Raw genomic sequence first — 27,164 nt, 5'->3', positions numbered from 1 at the left:
TATATTAACCTCAATGAAAAAATAATACAGCACTTAGTTTCAAGTTGGCACTAATAGCAGTTTCATCTTGGTGGTATGAAAACACTTATTTTTACTGTAACTTCATTCAAGAGGTAATATGCCCTAAAATAATGGAGTAAGATTATGATTTTGGTCCTCTAGACACATCTTGTTATCTTTCTCTACTATTCTAAATGTCAAAGCCTAAAGTTCATACGCTTCAGCATGGGATGTATTCATATTCACAGATCTGATTAGCTACCAAAACACGCAAACTCTTTCTTACCCCGGAAGGCCACTCAGCATATTCCTGAGAATGGGAAATAAACATATTTTACTGTGATTCAAAATTGATTTTAAACAAAATTGTTTCAAATACAGTTCAAGTACACGTATTAGACGTCATGAGAAGCATTTATCATGTGGAATTTAATTTGAATTAACATCAGTGCAACTAAGTTTGCATTCACCAAAGAGGACATAGTCATTTGCAAGCTATATGTAAGCTAAGTACATCACTAGTGATGCGTTCATGAATAATTACTTAGAAAATCACATTATTTGTACAAGATTATCTATATTATCTGATCATCTTTGCCATAGCAATGAATTTATTGAATATTCTTATTAATTACCAAGCAAAAATACCCATCTTCTTAGTGTAAAAATCCATGTTCTAAATTTTCCTTTCTTTCCTACTGCTTGGGAGAGGGAGGTGCATGCCCACCAACAAAGTTGAGAGAATACAGCCTTTATATTAAAAAATGATTTACTCCCTGACAATTAGATATAACATATAAGACTCATACTCATTAGAAAAAGGATCTCACACATTTGTCCCATCCTGGCTGGATCCCTCCCTAAAAGGTTATATTAGTGTATTCATTTTCTATGTAAATATTGGTTGCGTACAAAGTGTATTCTGACCATATATGTTGATTAAATGTGTACCTGGTAACATTTTATAAAGAGCAATGTAAGATGGATGACCCATATTGTGTAGACTTTTTTTAAAGAAATTATGTATCTTGAATTTCTATTGTATAATATTTATAAAAAATTAAATAAAAACTTTTTTTAACAAAAAAATGATTTACTCCCACTCCAACTACGTGTCACAGAGCGAAATGTAAGAGAGAGTGGTTCCCTGTCCCTGGTTTCCCAGTAACCCTGCTAGTGATGTGTCCTTCTCATGAGATGGTTTCACTCTCCAGTGTGCAGAGGACCATATTGTTATAGTCTTCATAACCTGACAGTTTGTGGGACAATTTTACCCTTCACTTGATCTGGTGTGTATGGAGATCAGCAATTGATATAATTGTTTTAACTGCAGACTCTGAATATGGATGCTCAAGATACATTTATAGGTACATTAAATACAAAGAAATATGCTGTGAATATGAAAAAAACACTATTTAAAGATGGGTTTTTTTGTATATAAAAAATAAGTTAAACAGATTGCTCACTGGCTAACCTGGGCAGTTTACCAGCTCTACTGGTGGACAGTAAAATTCTCCCAAAGCATAAAAATAAAAAGTTGTTTAAATATTGAAAATATAATTGTAAAAGTTCTTTAAAGGGACAGTCTAGGCCAAAATAAACTTTTATGATTCAGATAGAGCATGTAATTTTAAACAATTTTCCAATTTACTTTTATCACCAATTTTGCTTTGTTCTCTTGGTATTCTTAGTTGAAAGCTTAGCCTGGGAGGTTCATATGCTAATTTCTTAGACCTTGAAGGCCACCTCTTTTCAGAATGCATTTTAACAGTTTTTCACCACTAGAGGGTGTTAGTTCACGTGTTTCATATAGATAACACTGTACTCGTGCACGTGAAGTTATCTGGGAGCAGGCACTGATTGGATAAACTGCAAGTCTGTCAAAATAATTGAAATAAAGGGGCAGTTTGCAGAGGCTTAGATACAAGATAATCACAGAGGTTAAAAGTGTATTAATATAACTGTGTTGGTTATGCAAAACTGGGGAATGGGTAATAAAGGGATTATCTATCTTTTAAAACAATACAAATTCTGGTGTAGACTGTCCCTTTAAAATAATTGCTGCTGTCATGTCTGAATTAGATTTCTATTGACCTCAACAGGAAAGAGAAATAAGGAAAACAAATTAAAGCATTGTGTCACCCACTACTTTATAGAAACTCAATGAAAGTTAGAAAACAAATTACGGGAAAAGGGGACAAAATGCATAATGAAATTATATTGCAATTTTTACTACACGTAATAAAAAAATCTCATACTGTTTAATCTCCCTGTAAGGTTAAATATGTAAAATACAGTAATATACTTTTCATATTTTCCTTTACTGTATCCTAAAACCCATAAGCATCCCCTAATATTTTAACAAAACAAAAGACCTTTACGAAACTCTGATACGAATGAAGCTGCATATTAGAATGTAATTGGAACAGCTCAATAATAAAGACTTTGGATTCCTTAAAATGTGAACATTGGTTGTTATACAAATATTCTAAAAGTGGTTATATATTGTTTTGTTATTACTTATTGTGAAATGGTGGACCAAGGAAAGTACCTTTTTGGCTGAAACTGGCTTTCATTTTAATTATTTTAAAGTTTATTCACCATGTATATTAATTACTTATAAATTACCAGTAAACACTACAGTATAGAATAAATACCTAGAAAAATAACCCATGCTTCAAATGTTTCTTGGTCAATGGGCTTGTTCCATCTCTATGGATACTGAATCAATTTTTGGAATTTATTGAGCTAAATGTATTAGAAATAAAAACAATGTTTATTTTTTATAGCTTTAATGATGCAGATTCAAAAGAAAAGCACATTCTTAGCAGCAGCAATTTGTGTTCATGGCAACATCTAACAAAAGCCGCTGCTCAGTTATTATTTTTATATGATAATGATTAACAATTTCATTTTGGTGTTTATATTTTGAATGTGGCTGCATTTTGATTAAAGAAAACAAACCAAACAATAAATGATAATCCATCATGAGAATAAAAAACACTATATATTCCCCTATCATTACATCCAAATTATTTACCATTCTATTCATGATACATTTTCATGAATTCAATAATTTGGTACTAAAACTATATAAACAAAGAGATGTATTGATCACTGTATTAGCAGGCATCTTATAAATGGTAATCGATACAAATAAATTGGCACTGCTCGATTACTGCAAGTGTTTCTACAGATACATGGTATTATTTCTCTAAATGACATGACATGTTCTATGAGTTGTGATTACACACGTGTGATCATACATGATATATGCATGTTAAAGGGACAAGGACAGGTCAATTAATACAGCTATTTAACAATCACTTTCTATTATATATCTGTACATTTCATCTGGTTCTTTATTTCTTTATAATTACGCAAACAGCATAGTCAAAAAAATACCACATTCCTGTTTATCAGGACCATTCCTTCCATAAATCATAACTGCTATATTGTACTGGGATGAAAATCTCATTAAATCAATGTGACAGTTGGAATTAAACTGCCAGTTCATTTTATTATGGTTAACATATGTACTAATCAGTCTATCAATGTCCCTTTAATGAAATGTTTATTAGATGTTTATAATGAATACGAGCATGTTTTCTCTGAATTGGCAGATTCTTAAAAAATATACAAAAATCTTATTGTTTTGTTGATTTAACAGCAAGCAGTTATGCTGTTAATTTGATACAGGAATTTAACCCAGGTAATTAATAGGGTGCAATAAACTATCCAACCAATGAACTGGCTTTATTGGTGAATATGGCATAGAAACATGGCTTATATATTCATGCAAAGATCTAGGAATGAGATACTTGTTCTTACCGTCCCAATATTGTGCCATCTACGGAGTCCTGGCTGCCAGCTTCACTAGGTGTGCTCAATGATTTCGAGGAGGGAGACATAGGGGTTGGGACTGAATAATGAAAATAACAGGTATCCCAAGTTACAAAGGGTTGCACTGAGAGCAGTGTCAGAAAAAGCAAAAGCAGTCAACAGAATGGAAAATAAGATAATAATGACAGAAGGGGGAAAGCAAAAGAAAAAACAAAGTAAAATGTGGGAAGAAACAAAAAGAAAGTGAAAAATATTCAGTGAATTAAAATACTTTTTTTAATAGCAGATCCCTGCAGTATAATATGAATTATATACTACAGCAGGGATTAGGTTAAATTAAAGCACACAAAAAATGTCAGCAATAAGAGATTAACAATTTACATCTATAGTTTTATGAGGTCATTTTTTTTGTTATTTATGAACACAATTAATTATCATTCTTTACATTTGTTCCCCATTATGGGCTAGATTACAAGACCTCAACGGAGTGCAAAAAGTGGAAAAAAAACTAACACCCTACTTGCGCGCAAACCCGATTGCATTTTTTCAGGTGCGCTAACCTGACATCAAATATTAATATTTCCCATTCCAGTGTTCTTCATAGCAGAATATGTTCTATTTATTCATAAATGAATATTTTGATATACAGTATATCTGATAGTATTTTGGTACAATATATATCTATACCTATACCTGTATAATTATATATAGATATATTAATATATAGATATATAGGAATATATGATTACAAGTACTCAGAACATATTCCCCTATGTGAAGAACATTAGAATGTAAAATATTTACAGTAAATACACCGTTAAACTTTATTAAATATGAATATTGCATAAAAATGATTTTACATGTTTTCAGATACTTAATTACAAAGGACTCCAATACACTTATATATATGTCTATATATATATGTATACTGTACACCTATGTATTTATGAGTTTATATTGTTTTACTGTATATTTACTTTAAATAGTTCAAATTCCAATGTTCTTCATTTACAGGATAATGTCCTTTTTATCCTTAAATACATATTTTTATATATATATATATATATATATATATATATATATATATATATATAATTCCTTTTGTTAAACCCGGTGAGTGCCTTCCTCTCTCCTATTATACTGGATTTCTTTGATGTGCACCCCGGTACTATTTGGTAACCATGAGTGCTAGGACATACAACAGATGTCTATTCCTATAGATATATAGGTATAGATATGTATTTAACATGAACAGTTTAAGATATATATATATATATATATATATAGCAATGTATATTTAATAATAAAAAGTACATTCATTTCTCTGTGAAGCACATAGGAATGTAAAATGTGTTTTGTGCATTGCGTTTCTCAATTTAAATCAACACAGTTAGGTAAGCACAAATGAAAACTTAGTAATCTTAGTAAAAAGAGACATTATACACTCGTTTTTTCTTTTCATAAATGTTTTGTAGATGATCTATTTATATAGCCCATAAAGTTTTCTTTTTTTTTTTTTTAAAAAATGGATAGTTTTGCTTTATTTGAATTAACATTACTCGGATTTTCAGACTCCTAACCAAGCCCCAAAGTTTTAGGAGAATACTGACGTATACCTACACCAGCTTCCTTCTGTTTGTGTAAAGGGTCTTTTCATATGCAAAGGAAGTGGTGGGGGGGAGTGTCTGATATTTCCCACTTGCAGTGGGTGTTTCAGTAACCTTTTAAATAGAGCTAAACTGGAAGCTTCTAAGTTAGTTTTTAAAAGGTTTTATACTGGATTTTTATATCAGTATCTGTGCATATTATTCTTTATAGTAGTGTCTATTACATGCAGTTATATGAAAATTGTTGTGTACTGTCCCTTTAAGGCGTGTTATTGAAATATTACATATAAAGTATTTAAAAACATTTATAAAAATTATCAAAAATTATTAAACATAATGGACTAGATCACAAGTGGAGCGCTAACAGCACATGCAATTGATAAGGGGTTTATCATAGGCGCGTCTGGTTTTCTGCTAGTATAACAAGTTGAAAGTAAACGTGATCGCTTGAGCACAATTCAAGTTAATGCTTGTCGGTTTAGCACGTCCTCAGAGCTCTGGTTAATTGTTTTGCAAAAAAAAAGCAGGCAAAGGACTAACATTGAGATACAAACATATACATGTCTAAAGATGTAAATGTATGTATATATATATATATATATATGTCAATATATGTGTACCAGGGGTGTATTAAGGCCTAGGCCAACAAGGCCCGAGCCTAGGGTGGAAAATTTGGAGGGCGGCACTTTTGCAGGCTGTGTTGTTGTGTATAATTTTGTCTCTGTATATAGTTGTTTTAGGGCTCCGTGGGCCGGGACTGCGCACACACTAACTGCGACACTATAACATCTGGCCTGCCGGCCCAGCCTCTGTCTGATCCCTTAAGGTAGGACTGCAGCTACAGTTCCTATGTAGTTGCAGTTCCTACCCAGGGCCAAAACCAGCACGGAGCAGCTGTTAGAATCTAGAGCTAGTCTTAATTGATTCTCACACTGCAAGTCCACTCCCCACCTTCTGACATAACTGTCACATCAAAAAGTGGCCCTGCCAGCCCAGCCAATGTCTGCTCGTTAAAGGTAGGACCACAGCTACAGTTCCTATTCCTGCCCGGACTGACACCAGCACAGAACAAGTTTAAGAGTCTGGCTGGGGCTGGCCCTAGCTAATGATATCCCTCTGATTTGCGAGTCCACTCCTCCTCAAAGGTTAAACTGGTTTTGGGTCTTACCGGGCATAGTGCACTAGTAGACTCAAATATGAGTCTGGACTGGAGTCTCTGGACTGGACTGCGGAGCTTTGGGAGCTCCTTAGAGGGATTATTGTGTGCTGAACTGTAGTACTGACAACCTCAGTCCTCAGCACACATGGCCATGCAGAACAAAGCTGGATTGGAAGGTAAGAAACACATTATTTGTGATCCTAATGATCTGACCTGCACCACCATACTGTTAACATACTGATTATGACAAGAAGAACCTGACAGTTTATCAAGATATTATCTAGATTGATTCTATTGTCATCTCATGAGATAACTAAACTAACTGAACCAAAGTTCCTTATATGCCAGAAAGCACAGTGACTAAAACAACCCAAGAGGCATCAGATTCTTGCTGCTATTTTGCTGCATATTTTTACATTAGTTTGATGAGACAAATTCTAAATAGCACCGTAAAAATGTAATAATGCTGGTAAAAATGTTTCTATACTAACTTACTAAGGCCTAGATTTGGAGTTCGGCGGTAGCCGTCAAAACCAGCGTTAGAGGCTCCTAACGCTGGTTTTGGCCGCCCGCTGGTATTTGGAGTCAGTGATTAAAGGGTCTAACGCTCACTTTTCAGCCGCGACTTTTACATACCGCAGATCCCCCTACGCCATTTGCGTATCCTATCTTTTCAATGGGATCTTCCTAACGCCGGTATTTAGAGTAGTTTCTGAAGTGAGCGTTAGAGCTCTAACGACAAAACTCCAGCCGCCTGAAAATAGCAGGAGTTAAGAGCTTTCTGGGCTAACGCCGGTTCATAAAGCTCTTAACTACTGTACCCTAAAGTACACTAACACCAATAAACTACCTATGTACCCCTAAACCGAGCTCCCCCCACATCGCCGCCACTAATCTGCCGACCGCCACCTACGTTATACTTATGTACCCCTAATCTGCTGCCCCTAACCCCGCCGACCCCTGTATTACATTTATTAACCCCTAACCTGCCCCCCACAACGTTGCCGCCAGCTACTTAAAATAATTAACCCCTAATCTGCCGACCGCAAAGCGCCGCCACCTACGTTATCCCTATGTACCCCTAATCTGCTGCCCCTAACACCGCCGACCCCTATATTATATTTATTAACCCCTAATCTGCCCCCCTCAACGTCGCCGACACCTGCCTACACTTATTAACCCCTAATCTGCCGAGCGGACCGCACCGCTACTATAATAAAGTTATTAACCCCTAACCCGCCTCACTAACCCTATCATAAATAGTATTAACCCCTAATCTGCCCTCTCTAACATCGCCGACACCTACCTTCAATTATTAACCCCTAATCTGACGACCGGAGCTCATCGCTACTATAATAAATGGATTAACCCCTAAAGCTAAGTCTAACCCTAACACTAACACCCCCCTAACTTAAATATAATTTACATCTAACGAAATAAATTAACTCTTATTAAATAACTTATTCCTATTTAAAGCTAAATACTTACCTGTAAAATAAATCCTAATATAGCTACAATATAAATTATAATTATATTATAGCTATTTTAGGATTAATATTTATTTTACAGGCAACTTTGTAATTATTTTAACCAGGTACAATAGCTATTAAATAGTTAAGAACTATTTAATAGTTACCTAGTTAAAATAATAACAAATTTACCTGTAAAATAAATCCTAACCTAAGATATAATTAAACCTAACACTACCCTATCAATACATTAATTAAATAAACTACCTACAATTACCTACAATTAACCTAACACTACACTATCAATAAATTAATTAAACACAATTCCTACAAATAAATACAATTAAATAAACTAGCTAAAGTACAAAAAATAAAAAAGAACTAAGTTACAAAAAATAAAAAAATATTTACAAACATAAGAAAAATATTACAACAATTTTAAACTAATTACACCTACTCTAAGCCCCCTAATAAAATAACAAAGCCCCCCAAAATAAAAAATTCCCTACCCTATTCTAAATTAAAAAAGTTACAAGCTCTTTTACCTTACCAGCCCTGAACAGGGCCCTTTGCGGGGCATGCCCCAAGAATTTCAGCTCTTTTGCCTGTAAAAAAAAACATACAATACCCCCCCCCCCCAACATTACAACCCACCACCCACATACCCCTAATCTAACCCAAACCCCCCTTAAAGAAACCTAACACTAAGCCCCTGAAGATCTTCCTACCTTGTCTTCACCATCCAGGTATCACCGATCCGTCCTGGCTCCAACATCTTCATCCAACCCAAGCGGGGGTTGGCGATCCATCATCCGGTGGCTGAAGAGGTCCAGAAGAGGCTCCAAAGTCTTCCTCCTATCCGGGAAGAAGAGGACATCCGGACCGGCAAACATCTTCTCCAAGCGGCATCTTCGATCTTCTTCCATCCGGTGCGGAGCGGGTCCATCTTGAAGCAGGCGACGCGGATCCATCCTCTTCTTCCGTTGTCTCCCGACTAATGACGGTTCCTTTAAGGGACGTCATCCAAGATGGCGTCCCTCGAATTCCGATTGGCTGATAGGATTCTATCAGCCAATCGGAATTAAGGTAGGAATTTTCTGATTGGCTGATGGAATCAGCAAATCAGAATCAAGTTCAATCCGATTGGCTGATCCAATCAGCCAATCAGATTGAGCTCGCATTCTATTGGCTGTTCCTATTTTAGCTTTAAATAGGAATAATTTATTTAATAAGAGTTAATTAATTTCGTTAGATTTAAATTATATTTAAGTTAGGGGGGTGTTAGTGTTAGGGTTAGACTTAGCTTTAGGGGTTAATACATTTATTAGAATAGCGGTGAGGTCCGCTCGGCAGATTAGGGGTTAATAATTGAAGGTAGGTGTCGGCGATGTTAGGGAGGGCAGATTAGGGGTTAATACTATTTATGATAGGGTTAGTGAGGCGGATTAGGGGTTAATAACTTTATTATAGTAGCGCTCAGGTCCGCTCGGCAGATTAGGGGTTAATAAGTGTAGGCAGGTGTCGGCGACGTTGAGGGGGGCAGATTAGGGGTTAATAAATATAATATAGGGGTCGGCGATGTTAGGGCAGCAGATTAGGGGTACATAGGGAGAACGTAGGTTGCGGCGGTTTACGGAGCGGCAGATTAGGGGTTAAAAAAAATATGCAGGGGTCAGCGATAGCGGGGGCGGCAGAATAGGGGTTAATAAGTGTAAGGTTAGGGGTGTTTAGACTCGGGGTACATGTTAGAGTGTTAGGTGCAGACGTAGGAAGTGTTTCCCCATAGGAAACAATGGGGCTGCGTTAGGAGCTGAACGCTGCTTTTTTTGCAGGTGTTAGGTTTTTTTTCAGCTCAAACAGTCCCATTGTTTCCAATGGGAGAATCGTGCACGAGCACGTTTTTGAGGCTGGCCGCGTCCGTAAGCAACTCTGGTATCGAGAGTTGCATTTGCGGTAAAAATGCTCTACGCTCCTTTTTTGGAGCCTAACGCAGCATTTGTTTGAACTCTCGATACCAGAGTTAAATTTATGGTGCGGCCAGAAAAAAGCCCGCGGAGCGTTAACAGCCCTTCTACCGCCAAACTCCAAATCTAGGCCTAAGTCATGTAATGTCTGTATGTATTATCTTTCATAAAGCTAGTTGAGGCAAAGGCAAACCCCATGTGATGCTCACCATGTGTACTACTTTGTATTGTTATATGTGTATGATAAATTGGTTGAGCTAATTACAATCCCCCCCCTGCCTTTTCCTTATAGCATTTTTTATGCAGAATAGCTTGACACTCTGCGCGGTTGTCCCACTGTTTTTTATTAATTTATTTAATAAAGGTTAATTATATAGAAGGGTTTATATAGAAGGGGCAGGGCACAAGACAGCAATGCACATGCTCACTGTATGCTGAAGTGTTGTCCTAATAAAAATTGCCTTATAGACTGAGCAGGTGCAGCATAAAGCAACAGTCCCTGGCAAAAAAAATTTCCTGTTAAAAATGGCCTAACTAAAACCTGTGGGGGGGGGGGGGCAGCAGAATTTTGAGTGCCTAGGGCAGCACAAAACCTAAACACGTCACTGATGTGAACATATGTATTTTAGTATTTATATGTGTATACATGTATTTACAGACATATATACACATATAAACATATAAATACATATGAACATATATAGGCATATATATGTGTGCATTGGAGCCATTTGTATTTAAGTAGATTAAAAGATGAAAAAAATATTTATAAAATTTTCATTTTTAATAAAGTGTTTAACTGTGTATTTACTTCCAATGTTCGCACATAGCAGAATATGTTCTATGTATTTGGTATTTATATATATATATATATTCCAAAAAAACCATCATATATATATATATCCAGACGTGGACTCCTTGCTCAGTGTCCTTAGAGGAATGTGGCTACACCTCACTGGCGAGGCCCAATGAAGGCCAAAACGGTTGTCTGGGGTTGCTGTGTTCCTTGTTCAGAGAGGCATTGCCTGGTATTTCGTTGCTGGACTGACAGTAATAGGCGGGATCAGACTGATATACTACAGGAAAGTTCTACTCTGTGAAAAGCATTACTGGGCTAAAATGAAGATGCACCCAGGTTGTAAATCACCATAACACAGGCTAACAATGGTATTGAGCTGGTTGTTCATTCCTGTGAGTGCCCTTCTCTGTGTGTGTGTATATATATATATATATATATATATATATATATATATATATATATATATATATATATATATATATATATATATACATATATACATGTGTATATATATATATATATTAAGAATAAATAGAACATATTCTATTATGTGAAGAACATTGGAGTGTGAAATATTCATATTTCATGTCGGATTTAGCGCACTTGAATAAAAGCAATTAGGTTAGAGCGTGAGTATGGCTGTTGATTTTTTTGCAGTTTGCACACTCACTTGTTTATGGGAGAGTACGCTATATTCTAGGTTCCAGATTTTGCACATGTTGCGTTTTTGTTCTCGAGCTAACTTTTTACTTTCAACTCATAATACAAGTGCAACCTGACACGGGCAATGAAAAGTGTCTAGAAATTTAATACAGTGCAAAACAGTTTGAAAACCATTCAAAGACCTGTTTAACTAACGGACGTAGATTGCTCTGCATTTTTAAAAGACCTTATTGCACCACATACAGTATATGCAGAGTTATAGCTAGGCACTATATGCAGAATAACAGCTGCTTTTGTTAGAGATATGGACAGACACTATCTGATTGGTGCCGGACCTTTGTGTTAATCTGTCTAACACTGAAAGCATCAGTTATTATAGTATGAGATACATGGAAGAAGACATATGTGACGCTATTTTATGTTTATATATTATAAATCAGCAACTTCAATGGTTAGGTAAACATTTTCTTTGACATGTAAAATTTAATATACAGGGTATATTGAGAAAATGACCTTTCTTATATCATTTTAGCTCGCCGATCTGGCCACCCACCAATCCTGTGGGTTTTTTCCCTTTTGCTAGTCACTATGCAGTCCGACAAATAAGGAGAAGCCCAAATGCCACAGCTGATCATATAATTTAGGCACGCTCTCAGACTAAGGGGCCGATTATCTACATTTTGCGAGATGTCTTGTATAGAAAGTAATGGAGATGGCTGGGAAGGGAAACTTCGCTGTGTAGGGTGAAGATAGCAGTAAGCATGGGGTGCACTTTAAAAATTAAATCCTGCATCAAAAAATAAACACATTGGGCGTATATCATCTTACAATCGCCTCTATATTTGTATGCATGTGCTTTTCTATAAGAGTATTAAGTATTTTGAGTATTTTGTCACAATCTGGCCATCTTTTAAATTGCGAGAAAAAAGATCTGTAGGGTGGAAATGTTTGAATAATTACGCTTGGATTTGAGAGAAAACCATGTTCAGCTTGTTACGATTAAAACAAGTACACTTTGTATTTGTACTTGTAAGTACAAATTTATATTTGTTTTTTGCACATCCAGTGTACTTATACGATTACGATTTACGCTGTGCATATTTAATATGATTTTCTCCTGTGTCATTTGCATATCATTTGTAAATAATCTTAACAGCCCAGAGAACTTTAGATAATCGGGCCCTAAGACTGAGATGATGTGCATATTCAGATCCTCCACTACAAATAAAGAAATGTTAAAAAGTGGAATGATATGCGAGTAGCATAGCGATTCGCTCTTCACATTGCCCAGGCTATTTGTTTGGTTCCTCAAGCAAAATTAAGCCCTTGGCTGTTAACAAGCAATCATTGTTTGCTTTATTATTAACTTAAAAGGTATCAATTTATAAGGATTTAAAAAAAAAATCATACATAAATTGTGCATTATTACTATATACTGTAAGAGATTTTTCATTTTCATTATTTTTACTTTCAGAATGATCACAATATATAATCGATGTTAAAGTAATTAAATGCGTCTACCTATTGTAAACAGCAGATCACTATATATAGCGATAAACTGTTTACACTTCTGTGTCCAGTGACAGAGCAAGTGATGCTGTAGCTTCTATGTGAGTGCGCATTGTACTGAGAGAGTGGGCGTATGCTGCCAGTGTAGCATAACCACCCACTCTTGGATAAAAAAAATTGATAATGAGTCGGGGTGCACAAAGGCCAATTTTCCCTATCTGCTTTGCACCTAGGTTTGGCTGGGATTAACTGCCTGAGTGTCTGAGTACCTGAGAGCTGTGCAGCTGGCTGTGAGTGCTGGTGAGCACCCAGGGATGTGTAAGTTTTGCAGGGTCATGGGATATGTACCCAGTACGGTTTGATAGTGCAGTCTATTTTCGTGTTTTGTATGTGTCTAGTGAAATTACAAAGGTGTGTCACCCTTGTTTGTAGCTCAATGTGTTTGGCTGAAGGCATGCATTGTGTGGTTGTAAGTTAGGGTCCAAGGGAGGAAGAGAACTTGATGTGCAAAGTCTGAGTTCACTATCACTAAGTAAGTTTTATTTGATTATTTATTGAAAGCTAGTAAAATATTGTAATCGGTTGATTACTTATTTTCAACAATACATTATTTAAAACTGAGACACTTTTATTATGTATTTCTCTGATAAATCCTTATGTGATACTGCCATTTTATATACTACCATTTGCATAAGCGATATTAGTGCTCGACTGAGTAATACCTATGCACGCTAATGTGTGCTGGTATTACGAGTAAAGTGCAATCCGAACGCAAGCTTGCGTTCACATTGCTAGGAAGTATTGCGCTTATGTGAGCGCGCTCCTATAGGTTACAATGGGATCCTCGTTCTCATGCGTCAGAGCATTGTGCAGCAAAGGGAGTAAGTAGCGCACATATTAACACATAAATATATACAGTATGTATATAGTCCTATACATATATATTTAATGGGAACACACAGTTCCAATAGACCGCAATGTAAAGGCACTTTTCAGTGCTTTTTTTTCTCTAACATCCCACTCCCACCAACTTTAGACCCCAAAAACTGCCTAGTGCAGTTGTATTTTTATTTTAAATAATGCTACTTTTTTTAATAGAAAACTATAATGCCATCTATTTTGAGGGCATTTGGGGCACTTTTAGAAAATTAGCAAGAGATTGGATCTCTGGTTAATTTTTGAGAGCGCTATTTGCTACCACAAGCTTACGGTAGCAATAACCAGCCACTTGTAATGGCTGGTTAATTATCGCACGCCGGCAAATGGCAAATTTGCCCATTTTCAAGCACCCGATAATTTGGCACTCCACTTGTAATCTGGCCCTATATATTTTATTCAAAGAGTAACTTTCTAGAACACATGTGAGTTGTATTTGTCTTTTAAAAATCAACACCTTGGTGCTAGTGCTTCTGTTAGTGCTCTTGCAAGTGCTACGTTTGAAGAAGGACATTAGTTGAAACCACATCAAACGAACTTAGTGAAGTAATTTGAGGACAATTAGTTCTCAGTAGTGGTAAAATGATTGTAACTGGTCAAATAAATGGGATCTGAAATTTAATATTACCAAGAGCAAAATTATGCATATAGGATCCAAAAACCCAAAGGCCAATTATAGTCTCAATGGTACATTACTGACTGTAATTAAAGAAGAAAGGGATTTGGGAATTATTATTTCAGATGATTTAAATTTTGGTACACAATGCCGCAGTGCAGCCAGCAAGGCCAGTCAAATGCTTGGTTGCATTGGAAGAGGTTTTAGTAGCAGAAATAGCAAGGTTCTTATGCCACTTTACAGATCATTAGTTAGACCAAATATGGAATACTGTGTACAGTTCTGGAGACCATATCTTCAGAAAGATAGAAATAAACTAGAAGCTGTCCAAAGGAGGGCTACTAAAATGGTACATGGTCTAAAATATAAAACGTACAAAGAAAGACTCTATGATCTAAATATGTATAGTTTAGAGGATAGAAGGGAAAGAGATGACATGATAGAAACCTTCAAATATATGAAGGGACTTAATAAAATAGAAGCTGAAAGCATTTTTCACAAAAACATAAATGCCAAAACAAGGGGTTACAATCTAAAGTTAGAGGGTAGCAGATTCAGGAGAAATTTGAGGAAGCATTTTTTTACAGAAAGGGTGGTGGATTCATGGAATAAACTTCCATTTGAGGTGGTAAACACAAAGACTGTAAAGGAATTTAAAAATGCCTGGGACATGCATAAGGCTATCCTAAGGAAAAAGTAACATGTAATATGGGTAGACATGATGGGCCTTTTTGGTTCTTATCTACCATCAAATTCTATGTTTCTATGATCCCAGTGCTAAACTGAATGTTTTTAAGGGGCGAGAAAATGCACACAGAAGAGTTTTTATAATAATTTGTATTCAAAACTAGGCTGTAAAAACAAATCCAGATAAAGAGAGACAATAAGGGAAATGATCGTTATATCAAATATTGATTTTTTTTTAATTTTCATTATCAACTAAAAGAAAATGTGCCAGTTTGCGGGGATATAAGATAAATTAGTGCTCCAGTGAATTTGCCCGTTTACAGGAGCAAGATAAATTAGCGCTTTGATTGTAATCTAGGCCTTAATAATTCCTATTTATTGAAAGTGACTTAAATAAATGGAATTGTTTATTTTACAATTTATTTACAAAGAAACAGAGTAAACTTGACCGATTTATCCAGCTACCTTTCACCTAAATTACAAGTTTTGCGGTACGGCTATACCGCTGAAAAATTGGCCTTTGCGCGCGGAATGGCAGGTCACCTGTATTACAAATTGCAGCGGTACAGCTATACCACTATCGTTTTAGCCTGTACCACAACTCTCCCTTCCGTACTCAAAATATGTTTTTTGAGTGTGGAATTTTCAGGTCACCCGTATTACAGGTTGTCTGGTCCGGCTATTACGTTAGCGTTATAGCTTATACCGTAATGATCCAGTTTTTATGAATTTTGCAAACCAAAAATGTTTCACAAAACTCAGAACAAAAATGTTACAAAGTACACTAACACCCATAAACTACCAATTAACCCCTAAACTGCTATCCCCCAGCATTGCAAATACTATAATAAACCTATTAACCCCTAATCCGCCGCCCACCCACATCGCCAACACTAAATTAAAGTATTATCCGCTAATCCGCCGCCCACCCATATCCCCAACACTAAATAAACCTATTAACCCCTAAACTGCAACCCCCCCACATCGCTACTAATAAAATAAACATATTAACCCCTAAAACGCCGACCCCCCACATCGCTAACATTATAATAAACCTATTAACCCCTAAACCGCCGGGCCCTCCACATCATGACACACTAAATTAAACTATTAACCCCTAAACCTAACACCCGCTGACTTTAAATTAAAGTTACAATATAACTATCTGAAAATAAATAAAAACTTACCTGTGAAATAAAAATAACTAAGATTAACCTTAATGACAACTGACGTACCAGGTACGTCATTCAAAAACGAACAGTTAATGACAATAGACGTACCTGGTACGTCAGTTGTCTAACAGAGTGCTGGAAGCGATCGCAATCGCTTCCAGCAGCTCTAAGGGTATTGCAGTGATGCCTCGATATGGAGGCATCCTGCAATACCTTTTTAGAAGACTCCGATGCAGAGAGAGCCACTCTGTGGCCCTCTCTGCACCGGTAGCGATGGTGCCGTTCGTTGGTGGGTGGGAGCGTAACAGGGAGGCGGGTGGGCGGCCCATCGCTACCCGGCATCTGGTTCCTGTATGTGCACGCCGGGAGCGTGCGGGTGGGCCTGCGGGGTCGCATGCACGCATTAGCCACTGACACCAATGAGGAGGGAGAGGGGGAAAAAAGATTAAAACAATTTAAATATAAATGGATCTGGGAGGGGGAGGGGGATGGGGGTATTGTGGGGGGGGGGGCTGCTACACTATAGAAAAAATTAAAAAGTGCAAAAGAAAAAAAAAATACTTTTGTTTTTGGGGGTAAACTGGGTACTGGCAGACAGCTGCCAGTACCCAAGATGGTGGCAATTAGGTAGGAGAGAGTGTTAGAGAGCTGGGCGGGGATCAGGGAGGTTGGGGGCTAAGGCAGGGGTCCATCACAGCTAAAATATTTTATTATTTTTATTTAAAAAAAAACAACTCCTTTTATTTAGTACTGGCAGACTTTCTGCCAGTACTTAAGATGGCAGGGACAATTGTGGGGTGGGGGAGGGAAGAGAGCTGTTTGGGAGGGATCAGGGGGTGGGATGTGTCAGGTGGGAGGCTGATCTCTACCCTAAAGCTAAAATTAACCCTGCAAGCTCCCTAGAAGCAACCTAATTAACCCCTTCACTGCTGGGCATAATTCACATGTGGTGCGCAGCACCATTTAGCGGCCTTCTAATTACCAAAAAGCAATGCCAAAGCCATATAAGTCTGCTATTTCTGAACAAAGGGGATCCCAGAGAAGCATTTACAACCATTTGTGCCATAATTGCAGAAGCTGTTTGTAAATAATTTCAGTGGGAAACCTAAAGTTTGTGACAAAATTTGTGAAAAAGTGGTGTTTTTTTTATTTGATCGCATTTGGCGGTGAAATGGTGGCATGAAATATACCAAAATGAACCTAGATCAATACTTTGGGTTGTCTTCTAAACAAAAATATATACATGTCAAGGGATATTCAGGTATTTCTGACAGATATCAGGGTTCCAATGTAACTAGCGCTCATGTAAAAATAGCCTTTGTCCTTAAGGGTAAGAAAATTGAAAAATGGTCTGGTCATTAAGGGGCTAAACTATAAAAAAACATAGCTATTTTTTAAAAACTAATATAAACTACAAATAAAAAACCTACATTACAAAATTAAAAAATCCTAACACTGCGAAAAAAATTAAAAACCTAACATTATAAAAAAACAAAACTCTAAAATTATAAAAAATAAAAAAAAATCTAAGATTACAAAAATATTAAAGAAATTATCTAAAATAATAAAAATTAAACCTAATCTAATACCCCTATAAAAACAAAAAAGCCCCCCAAAATAAAACAACAACCTAATCTAACAATAAACTACAAATAGCCCTTAAAAGGGCCTTTTGTACGACATTGCCCTAAGTTAAACAGCTCTTTTACATTAAAAAATTACAAAGTAGCCCCTAACAGTAAACCTCCCCCACCCAACCAACCCCCCAAAATAAAAAATTGGGCATTGCCCTTAAAAGGGCAATTAGCCCTTTAGTGCCCATTAAAAAATAAAAAAGCCCAAATCTAAAAAAAAAAACACCCCAAAAAAAAAACAACTAACACTAACCCCAAAATAGGAACCCTTAATCTCTTATATGCTGGGCAGTGGCTGGTTGATATGTGCAGCTCATTTATATTTACTGCTTATTGGCTACAGCAAACAAACGGCTAGATTACGAGTTTTGTGGTAAGAGCTGCTCGGTACTAACTTGCAAGTTATTGTCACCGCTCACTTACCTACAGCGCTGGTATTACAAGTTTACAAAAACCCAGCGTTATCAGGCAAGAAGTGAGCGTAGAGCAAAATTGAGCTCCATACCGCACTCAGATACCAGAGCTGCGGTGAGCTGCGGTAAGCTGGTTTTACGTGCTCGTGCACGATTTCCTCATAGACATCAATGGGGATAGCTGGCTGAAAAAAAGCCTAACAGCTGCAATAAAGGAGCGTAAAAGCTCCGTAATGCAGCCCCATTGATTCCTATGGGGAAAGAAAAGTAATGTTTATACCTAACACCCTAACATAAACCCCGAGCCTAAACACCCCTAATCTGCCACCCCCGACATTGCCAACACCTACATTACACTTATTAACCCCTAATCTGCCGCCCCCAACATCACCACCACCTACCTACACTTATTAACCCCTAATCTGCCGCCCTGACATCGCCGACACCTACATTACACTTATTAACCCCTAATCTGCTGCCCCCGTCATCGCCGACACCTAAATTACACTTATTAACCCCTAATCTGCCACCCCCGACATCGCCGACACCTACATTATACTTATTAACCCCTAATCTGCTGCCCCAACATCGCCAACACCTATATAATCTTATTAACCCCTAATCTCCCGCCCCCAATGTCGCCGCAACCTACCTACACTTATTAACCCCTAATCTGCCGCCCTCAACGTCACCGCCACTATACTAAATTTATTAACCCCTAAACCTAACCCTAAGTCTAACCCTAACACCCACTAACTTTAATGTAATTAAAGGGACAGTAAACCCTAATATTTTTATTCTTTAATCAAAAATATCTTGTTTAATAATATTTATAAATCAGCTTTTTTTTTAAACGTTTTCTTTTAATGTTTAGATTTTACCCTCATAATTTCTTTTATTTGCAATTAGACAGCCCACCCACCGCTTCTCCTTACTATTTGTTTTTTTTTTACCTTTTGTGTGTTCTGCCTATCACTGCGTTACCGATCGCGCCATTGCATTGTATTGAGCGCGCTCTGTCATTATCTAAAAAAAAAATCGGATTCTGCGCATGCGCACTTTGTTACTCTTTCCCTCAGCTGTCTTACTGTCAGTGAGGTAAAGATTACTTTGTTCCGTTGTTGCTCAGTTCCTTTATTTCAATGCGCTTCATGAGCGCGCTCATTAGCATGGTCAAGGGGCGTGTCAAGGTGCGGATAGAAAAAAAAAATACGACGTGTCATAGAGGGCGGAGTTTAGTATATACGACTGGGGATTTTGAAATAAAATAAAAGTATTCTGTTTACTGGTCCTTTAAAATAAATCTAAATAAAACCTACTATTAATAACTAAATAATTCCTATTTAAAACTAAATCTTATATGTAAAATAAACCCTAAGCTAGCTACAATATAACTAATAGTTATATTGTATCTAGCTTGGTTTTATTTTTATTTCACAGGCAAGTTTGTATTTATTTAAACTAGGTAGACTAGTTAGTAAATAGTTATTAACTATTTACTAACTACCTAGCTAAAATAAATACAAATTTACCTGTAAAATAAAACCTAACCTGTCTTACACTAACACCTAACCTTACACTACAATTAAATAAATTACATAAATTAAATACAATTTAAAACTAAATTACAAAAAAAACCCCACTAAATTACACAAAATAAAAAAAGAAATGATCAGATATTTAAACTAATTGCACCTAATCTAATATCTCCAATAAAAATAAAAAAGCCCCCCAAAAATAAAAAAACCCTATACTAAACTACCAATAGCCCTTAACCCCTTAATGACCAGAACATTTTTCAATTTTCTTACCCTTAATGACAAAGGCTATTTTTACATTTCTGCTGTGTTTGTGTTTAGCTGTAATTTTCCTCTTATTCATTTACTGTACCCACACATATGATATACCGTTTTTCTCGCCATTAAATGGACTTTCCAAAGATACCATTATTTTCATCATATCTTATAATTTCCTATAAAAAAAATATAAAATATGAGGAAAAAATGGAAAAAAACACACTTTTTCTAACTTTGACCCCCAAAATCTGTTACACATCTACAATCACCAAAAAACACCTATGCTAAATAGTTTCTAAATTTTGTCCTGAGTTTAGAAATACCCAATGTTTACATGTTCTTTACTTTTTTTGCAAGTTATAGGGCAATAAATACAAGCAGCACTTTGCTATTTCCAAACCACTTTTTTTCAAAATTAGCGCTAGTTACATTGGAACCCTGATATCTGTCAGGAATACCTGAATATCCCTTGACATGTGTATATTTTTTTTTAGAAGACAACCCAAAGTATTGATCTAGGTCCATTTTGGTATATTTCATGCCACCATTTCACCGCCAAATGTGATCAAATAAAAAAAAAAGTTCACTTTTTCACAAATTTTGTCACAAACTTTAGGTTTCCCACTGAAATTATTTACAAACAGCTTCTGCAATTAAGGCACAAATGGTTGTAAATGCTTCTTTGGGATCCCCTTGGTTCAGAAATAGCAGACGTATATGGCTTTGGGGTTGCTTTTTGGTAATTAGAAGGCCGCTAAATGCTGCTGCGCACCACACGTAAATTATGCCCAGCAGTGAAGGGGTTAATTAGGTAGGTTGTAGGGAGCTTGCAGGGTTAATTTTAGCTTTAGGGTAGTGTAGTAGACAACCCCAAGTATTGATCTAGGCCCATTTTGATATATTTCATGCCACCATTTCACTGCCAAATGCGAGCAAATAATAAAAAAAAAAAACAGAATTTATGCTTACCTGATAAATTACTTTCTCCAATGGTGTGTCCGGTCCACGGCGTCATCCATTACTTGTGGGATATTCTCCTCCCCTACAGGGAAAGGCAAGGAGAGCACACAGCAAGAGCTGTCCATATAGCTCCCCCTCTGGCTCCGCCCCCCAGTCATTCGACCGACGGTTAGGAGAAAAAGGAGAAACTATAGGGTGCCGTGGTGACTGTAGTGTATAAAGAAAAAGAAAAAAATTTCAAACCTGATTAAAAAACCAGGGCGGGCCGTGGACCGGACACACCGTTGGAGAAAGTAATTTATCAGGTAAGCATAAATTCTGTTTTCTCCAACATTGGTGTGTCCGGTCCACGGCGTCATCCATTACTTGTGGGAACCAATACCAAAGCTTTAGGACACGGATGAAGGGAGGGAGCAAATCAGGTTACCTAAACGGCACCACGGCTTGCAAAACCTTTCTCCCAAAAACAGCCTTCAAAGAAGCAAAAATATCAAATTTGTAAAATTTGGCAAAAGTGTGCAGAGAAGACCAAGTCGCTGCCTTACATATCTGATTAACAGAAGCCTCGTTCTTGAAGGCCCATGTGGAAGCCACAGCCCTAGTGGAGTGAGCTGTGATTCGTTCAGGAGGCTGCCGTCCGGCAGTCTCATAAGCCAGTCGGATAATGCTTTTCAGCCAGAAAGAAAGAGAGGTAGCAATAGCTTTTTGTCCTCTCCTCTTACCAGAGTAAACGACAAACAAGGATGAGGTTTGTCTAAAATTCTTTGTTGCTTCTAAATAGAACTTGAAAGCACGGACTACATCTAAATTGTGTAACAAACGTTCCTTCTTTGAAACTGGATTCGGGCACAGAGAAGGAACAACTATTTCCTGGTTAATATTCTTGTTGGAAACAACTTTTGGAAGAAAACCAGGCTTGGTACGCAAAATAACCTTATCTGAATGGAACACCAGATAGGGTGGATCACACTGCAAAGCAGATAATTCAGAAACTCTTCTAGCAGAAGAAATAGCAACCAAAAACAGAACTTTCCAAGATAGCAACTTGATATCTATGGAATGTAAGGGTTCAAACGGAACCCCCTGAAGAACTGAAAGAACTAAATTTAGACTCCAAGGAGGAGTCAAGGGTCTGTAAACAGGTTTGATTCTGACCAAAGCCTGTACAAAAGCTTGTACCTCTGGCACAGCTGCCAGTCGTTTGTATAACAAGACAGATAAAGCAGAAATCTGTCCTTTTAGAGAACTCGCTGACAATCCCTTATCCAAACCTTCTTCGAGAAAGGAGAGGATCTTAGGAATTTTAATCTTACTACAGGAGAATCCCTTGTATTCACACCAACAGATATATGTTTTCCATATTTTATGGTAAATCTTTCTAGACACAGGTTTTCTGGCTTGGACCAGAGTATCTCTCACTGAATCTGAAAACCCACGCTTGGATAAAATCAAACGTTCAATTTCCAAGCAGTCAGCTGCAGAGAAATTAGATTTGGATGTTCGAATGGACCTTGTACTAGAAGATCCTGTCTCAAAGGTAGCTTCCATGGTGGAGCCGATGACATATTCACCAGGTCTGCATACCAAGTCCTGCGCGGCCACGCAGGAGCTATCAGAATCACAGAGGCCTTCTCCTGTTTGATCCTGGCTACAAGCCTGGGAAGGAGAGGGAACGGTGGAAACACATAAGCTAGGTTGAACGACCAAGGCGCCACTAATGCATCCACTAGAGTGGCCTTGGGATCCCTGGATCTGTACCCGTAGCAAGGAACCTTGAAGTTCTGACGAGACGCCATCAGATCCATGTCTGGAATGCCCCATAATTGAGTCAACTGGGCAAACACCTCCGGGTGGAGTTCCCACTCCCCCGGATAGAAAATCTGACGACTCAGATAATCCGCCTCCCAGTTGTCTACTCCTGGGATGTGGATTGCAGATAGATGGCAGGAGTGATCCTCCGCCCATTTGATGATCTTGGATACCTCTCTCATCGCCAAGGAACTCCTTATTCCTCCCTGATGGTTGATGTAAGCTACAGTCGTCATGTTATCTGACTGGAATCTTATGTATCCGGCCTTCGCTAGATGAGGCCAAGCCCGGAGAGCATTGAATATCGCTCTCAGTTCCAGGATGTTGATCGGGAGAAGAGACTCTTCCCGAGACCATAAACCCTGAGTTTTCAGGGAATCCCAGACCGCGCCCCAGCCTGATAGACTGGCGTCGGTCGTGACAATGACCCACTTTGGTCTGCAGAAACTCATTCCCTGAGACAGGTGATCCTGTCTACTGGAGCATGCACAGTTGTAATGGTCTTAGATGAATTCGAGCAAAAGGAACTATGTCCATTGCTGCAACCATCAACCCTACTACTTCCATGCACTGAGCTATGGAAGGCTGCAGAATAGAGAGAAGAACTTGACAAGCGTTTAGAAGCTTTGACTTTCTGACTTCTGTCAGGAAGATCTGCATTTCAAAAGAATCTATTATTGTTCCCAAAAAGGGAACTCTTGTCGACGGAGACAGGGAACTCTTTTCTACGTTCACCTTCCACCCGTGAGATCTGAGAAAGGCTAGAACAATGTCTGTATGAGCCTTTGCCTTGGAAAGAGACAACGCTTGAATTAGAATGTCGTCCAGATAAGGTGCCACTGCAATGCCCCTTGGTCTTAGAACCGCTAGAAGGGACCCGAGCACCTTTGTGAAAATTCTGGGAGCAGTGGCTAGTCCGAATGGGAGAGCCACAAACTGATAATGTTTGTCCAGAAAGGCGAACCTTAGGAACTGATGATGATCTTTGTGGATAGGAATATGTAGATATGCATCCTTTAAATCCACGGTAGTCATATATTGACCCTCCTGGATTGTAGGTAAAATTGTTCGAATGGTTTCCATTTTGAACGATGGAACTCTGAGAAATTTGTTTAGAATTTTTAAATCCAGAATTGGTCTGAAAGTTCCCTCTTTTTTGGGAACTACAAACAGATTTGAGTAAAAACCCCTGACCTTGTTCCACAGTTGGAACTGGGTGTATCACTCCCATCTTTAACATGTCTTCTACACAATGTAAGAATGCCTGTCTACTTATTTGGTTTGAAGATAAGTGAGAAATGTGGAACCTTCCTCTTGGGGGTAGTTCCTTGAATTCTAGAAGATAACCCTGAGAGACTATTTCTAGTGTCCAGGGATCCTGAACATCTCTTGCCCAAGCCTGAGCAAAGAGAGAGAGTCTGCACCCTACTAGATCCGGTCCCGGATCGGGGCTACCCCTTCATGCTGTCTTGGTAGCAACAGCAGGCTTCTTGGCCTGTTTACCCTTATTCCAGCATTGCATTGGTTTCCAAGCTGGTTTAGTCTGGGAAGCGTTACCATCTTGTCTAGAGGCTGCCGAGTTAGAAGCCGGTCTGTTCCTGAAATTGTGAAAGGAACGAAAATTGGACTTATTCTTAGCCTTGAAAGGCCTATCCTGTGGGAGGGCATGGCCCTTTCCCCCAGTGATGTCTGAAATAATTTCTTTCAATTCTGGCCCAAAAAGGGTCTTACCTTTGAAAGGGATATTAAGCAATTTTGTCTTGGAAGATACATCCGACCAAGACTTTAGCCAGAGCGCTCTGCGCGCCACAATTGCAAACCCTGAATTTTTCGCCGCTAATCTCGCTAACTGCAAAGCGGCGTCTAAAATAAAGGAATTAGCTAACTTAAGTGCGTGAATTCTGTCCATGACTTCCTCATACGGAGTCTCCCTACTGAGCGACTTTTCCAGTTCCTCGAACCAGAACCACGCCGCTGTAGTGACAGGAATAATGCACGAAATAGGTTGAAGGAGGTAACCTTGCTGTACAAAAATCTTTTTAAGCAAACCCTCCAATTTTTTATCCATAGGATCTTTGAAAGCACAATTGTCCTCAATGGGAATGGTCGTGCGTTTGGCTAGTGTAGAAACCGCCCCCTCGACCTTAGGGACTGTTTGCCATATGTCCTTCCTGGGGTCGACCATAGGGAACAATTTCTTAAATATAGGAGGAGGGACAAAAGGTAAGCCTGGCTTCTCCCACTCCTTATTCACTATGTCCGCCACCCGTTTAGGTATCGGAAAGGCATTAGGGTGCACCGGGACCTCTAGGAACTTGTCCATCTTGCACAAGTTTTCTGGGATGACCAGATTGTCACAATCATCCAAAGTAGATAGCACCTCCTTAAGTAATGCGCGGAGATGCTCTGATTTAAATTTAAATGTCACAACATCAGGTTCTGCCTGCTGAGAAATTCTTCCTGTATCAGAAATTTCTCCTTCTGACAAACCCTCCCTCACTGCCACTTCAGACTGGTGTGAGGGTATGACAGAAAAATTATCATCAGCGCCCTCCTGCTCTACAGTGTTTAAAACAGAGCAATCGCGCTTTCTCTGAAATGCTGGCATTTTGGATAAAATATTAGCTATGGAGTTATCCATTACTGCCGTCAATTGTTGCATAGTAACAAGCATTGGCGCGCTAGAAGTACTAGGGGTCGCCTGCGCGGGCATAACTGGTATAGACACAGAAGGAGAAGATGTAGAACTATCTCTACTTCCTTCATCTGAGGAATCATCCTGGGAAACCTTACTATTTGTGACAATACTGTCCTTACTGTGTTTGGACGCTATGGCACAATTATCACATATATTTGAAGGGGGAACCACATTGGCTTCCATACATACAGAACATGATCTATCTGAAGGTACAGACATGTTAAACAGGCTTAAACTGGTTAATAAAGTACAAAAACCGTTTTAAAACAAAACCGTTACTGTCTCTTTAAATGTTAAACAGGGCACACTTTATTACTGAATATGTGAAAAACTATGAAGGAATTATCCAATCTTTACCAAATTTTCACCACAGTGTCTTAATGCATTCAAAGTATTGCACCCCAATTTTCAAGCTGTTAACCCTTAAAATGTGGAAACCGGAGCCGTTTGCAATTTAACCCCACTACAGTCCCAGCCACAGCCTTTGTTGTGACTTCAACTATCCCAGGGGGGTATTTCAAACCTTCTAGGAACGTTTTCAGTGGACACCAGACCCTCTCACATGCATCTGCATGCACTGTACTTAAAAGAAACTGCGCAATAATGGCGCGAAAATGAGGCTCTGCCTAATACAGTGAAAGGCCCTTCCTGACTGGGAAGGTGTCTTAACTAGTGCCTGGCGATAAAAAAACGTTCCCCAAATAATAAAAGTGTGAAATCCACTTCAAACTTTAAATAAAAACTTAAATAAACAATCGATTTAGCCCTTAAGAGTGTCCACCAGTTAATAGCCCATAATAAGCCCTTTATTCTTTCTAAGTCTAAGAAAATGGCTTACCGATCCCCATGAGGGAAAAATGACAGCCTTCCAGCATTACACAGTCTTGTTAGAAAATGGCTAGTCATACCTTGAGCAGAAAAGTCTGCAAACTGTTCCCCCCAACTGAAGTTCTCTCATCTCAACAGTCCTGTGTGGGAACAGCAATCGATTTTAGTTACTGCTGCTAAAATCATACTCCTCTTTTAAACAGAACTCTTCATCTCTTTCTGTTTCAGAGTAAATAGTACATACCAGCACTATTTTAAAATAACAAACTCTTGATAGAAGAAATAAAAAACTACAACTAACACCACAAACTCCTCACCATCCCCGTGGAGATGCTACTTGTTTAGAGCGGCAAGGAGAATGACTGGGGGGCGGAGCCAGAGGGGGAGCTATATGGACAGCTCTTGCCGTGCGCTCTCCTTGCCTTTCCCTGTAGGGGAGGAGAATATCCCACAAGTAATGGATGACGCCGTGGACCGGACACACCAATGTTGGAGAAATTATTTTTCACAATTTTAGGTTTCTCACTGAAAGTATTTACAAACAGCTTGTGCTATTATGGCACAAATTGTTGTAAAAGCTTCTTTGGGATCCCCTTTGTTCA

At 38.1% G+C, this 27,164-nt stretch overlaps 1 protein-coding gene across 1 annotated transcript in view; it reads right to left on the bottom strand.

Moving 5' to 3' along the window:
• LOC128661461 (cytoplasmic dynein 1 intermediate chain 1-like) overlaps positions 1–27,164 on the bottom strand; it is a 711,349-nt gene that overhangs the window by 630,441 nt on the left and 53,744 nt on the right. The window contains exon 4 of the mRNA XM_053715712.1: positions 3,832–3,922. Coding sequence (XP_053571687.1) covers positions 3,832–3,922 — 91 coding nt within the window. The remainder of the gene's footprint in view (positions 1–3,831; positions 3,923–27,164) is intronic.

This window comes from Bombina bombina, chromosome 5 (genome assembly GCF_027579735.1).
Source record: "Bombina bombina isolate aBomBom1 chromosome 5, aBomBom1.pri, whole genome shotgun sequence".
Classification (NCBI taxonomy): Eukaryota; Metazoa; Chordata; class Amphibia; order Anura; family Bombinatoridae; genus Bombina; species Bombina bombina.
Note: the sequence above shows the minus strand (reverse complement) of the source record. Positions and strands in the feature narration are given on the sequence as shown.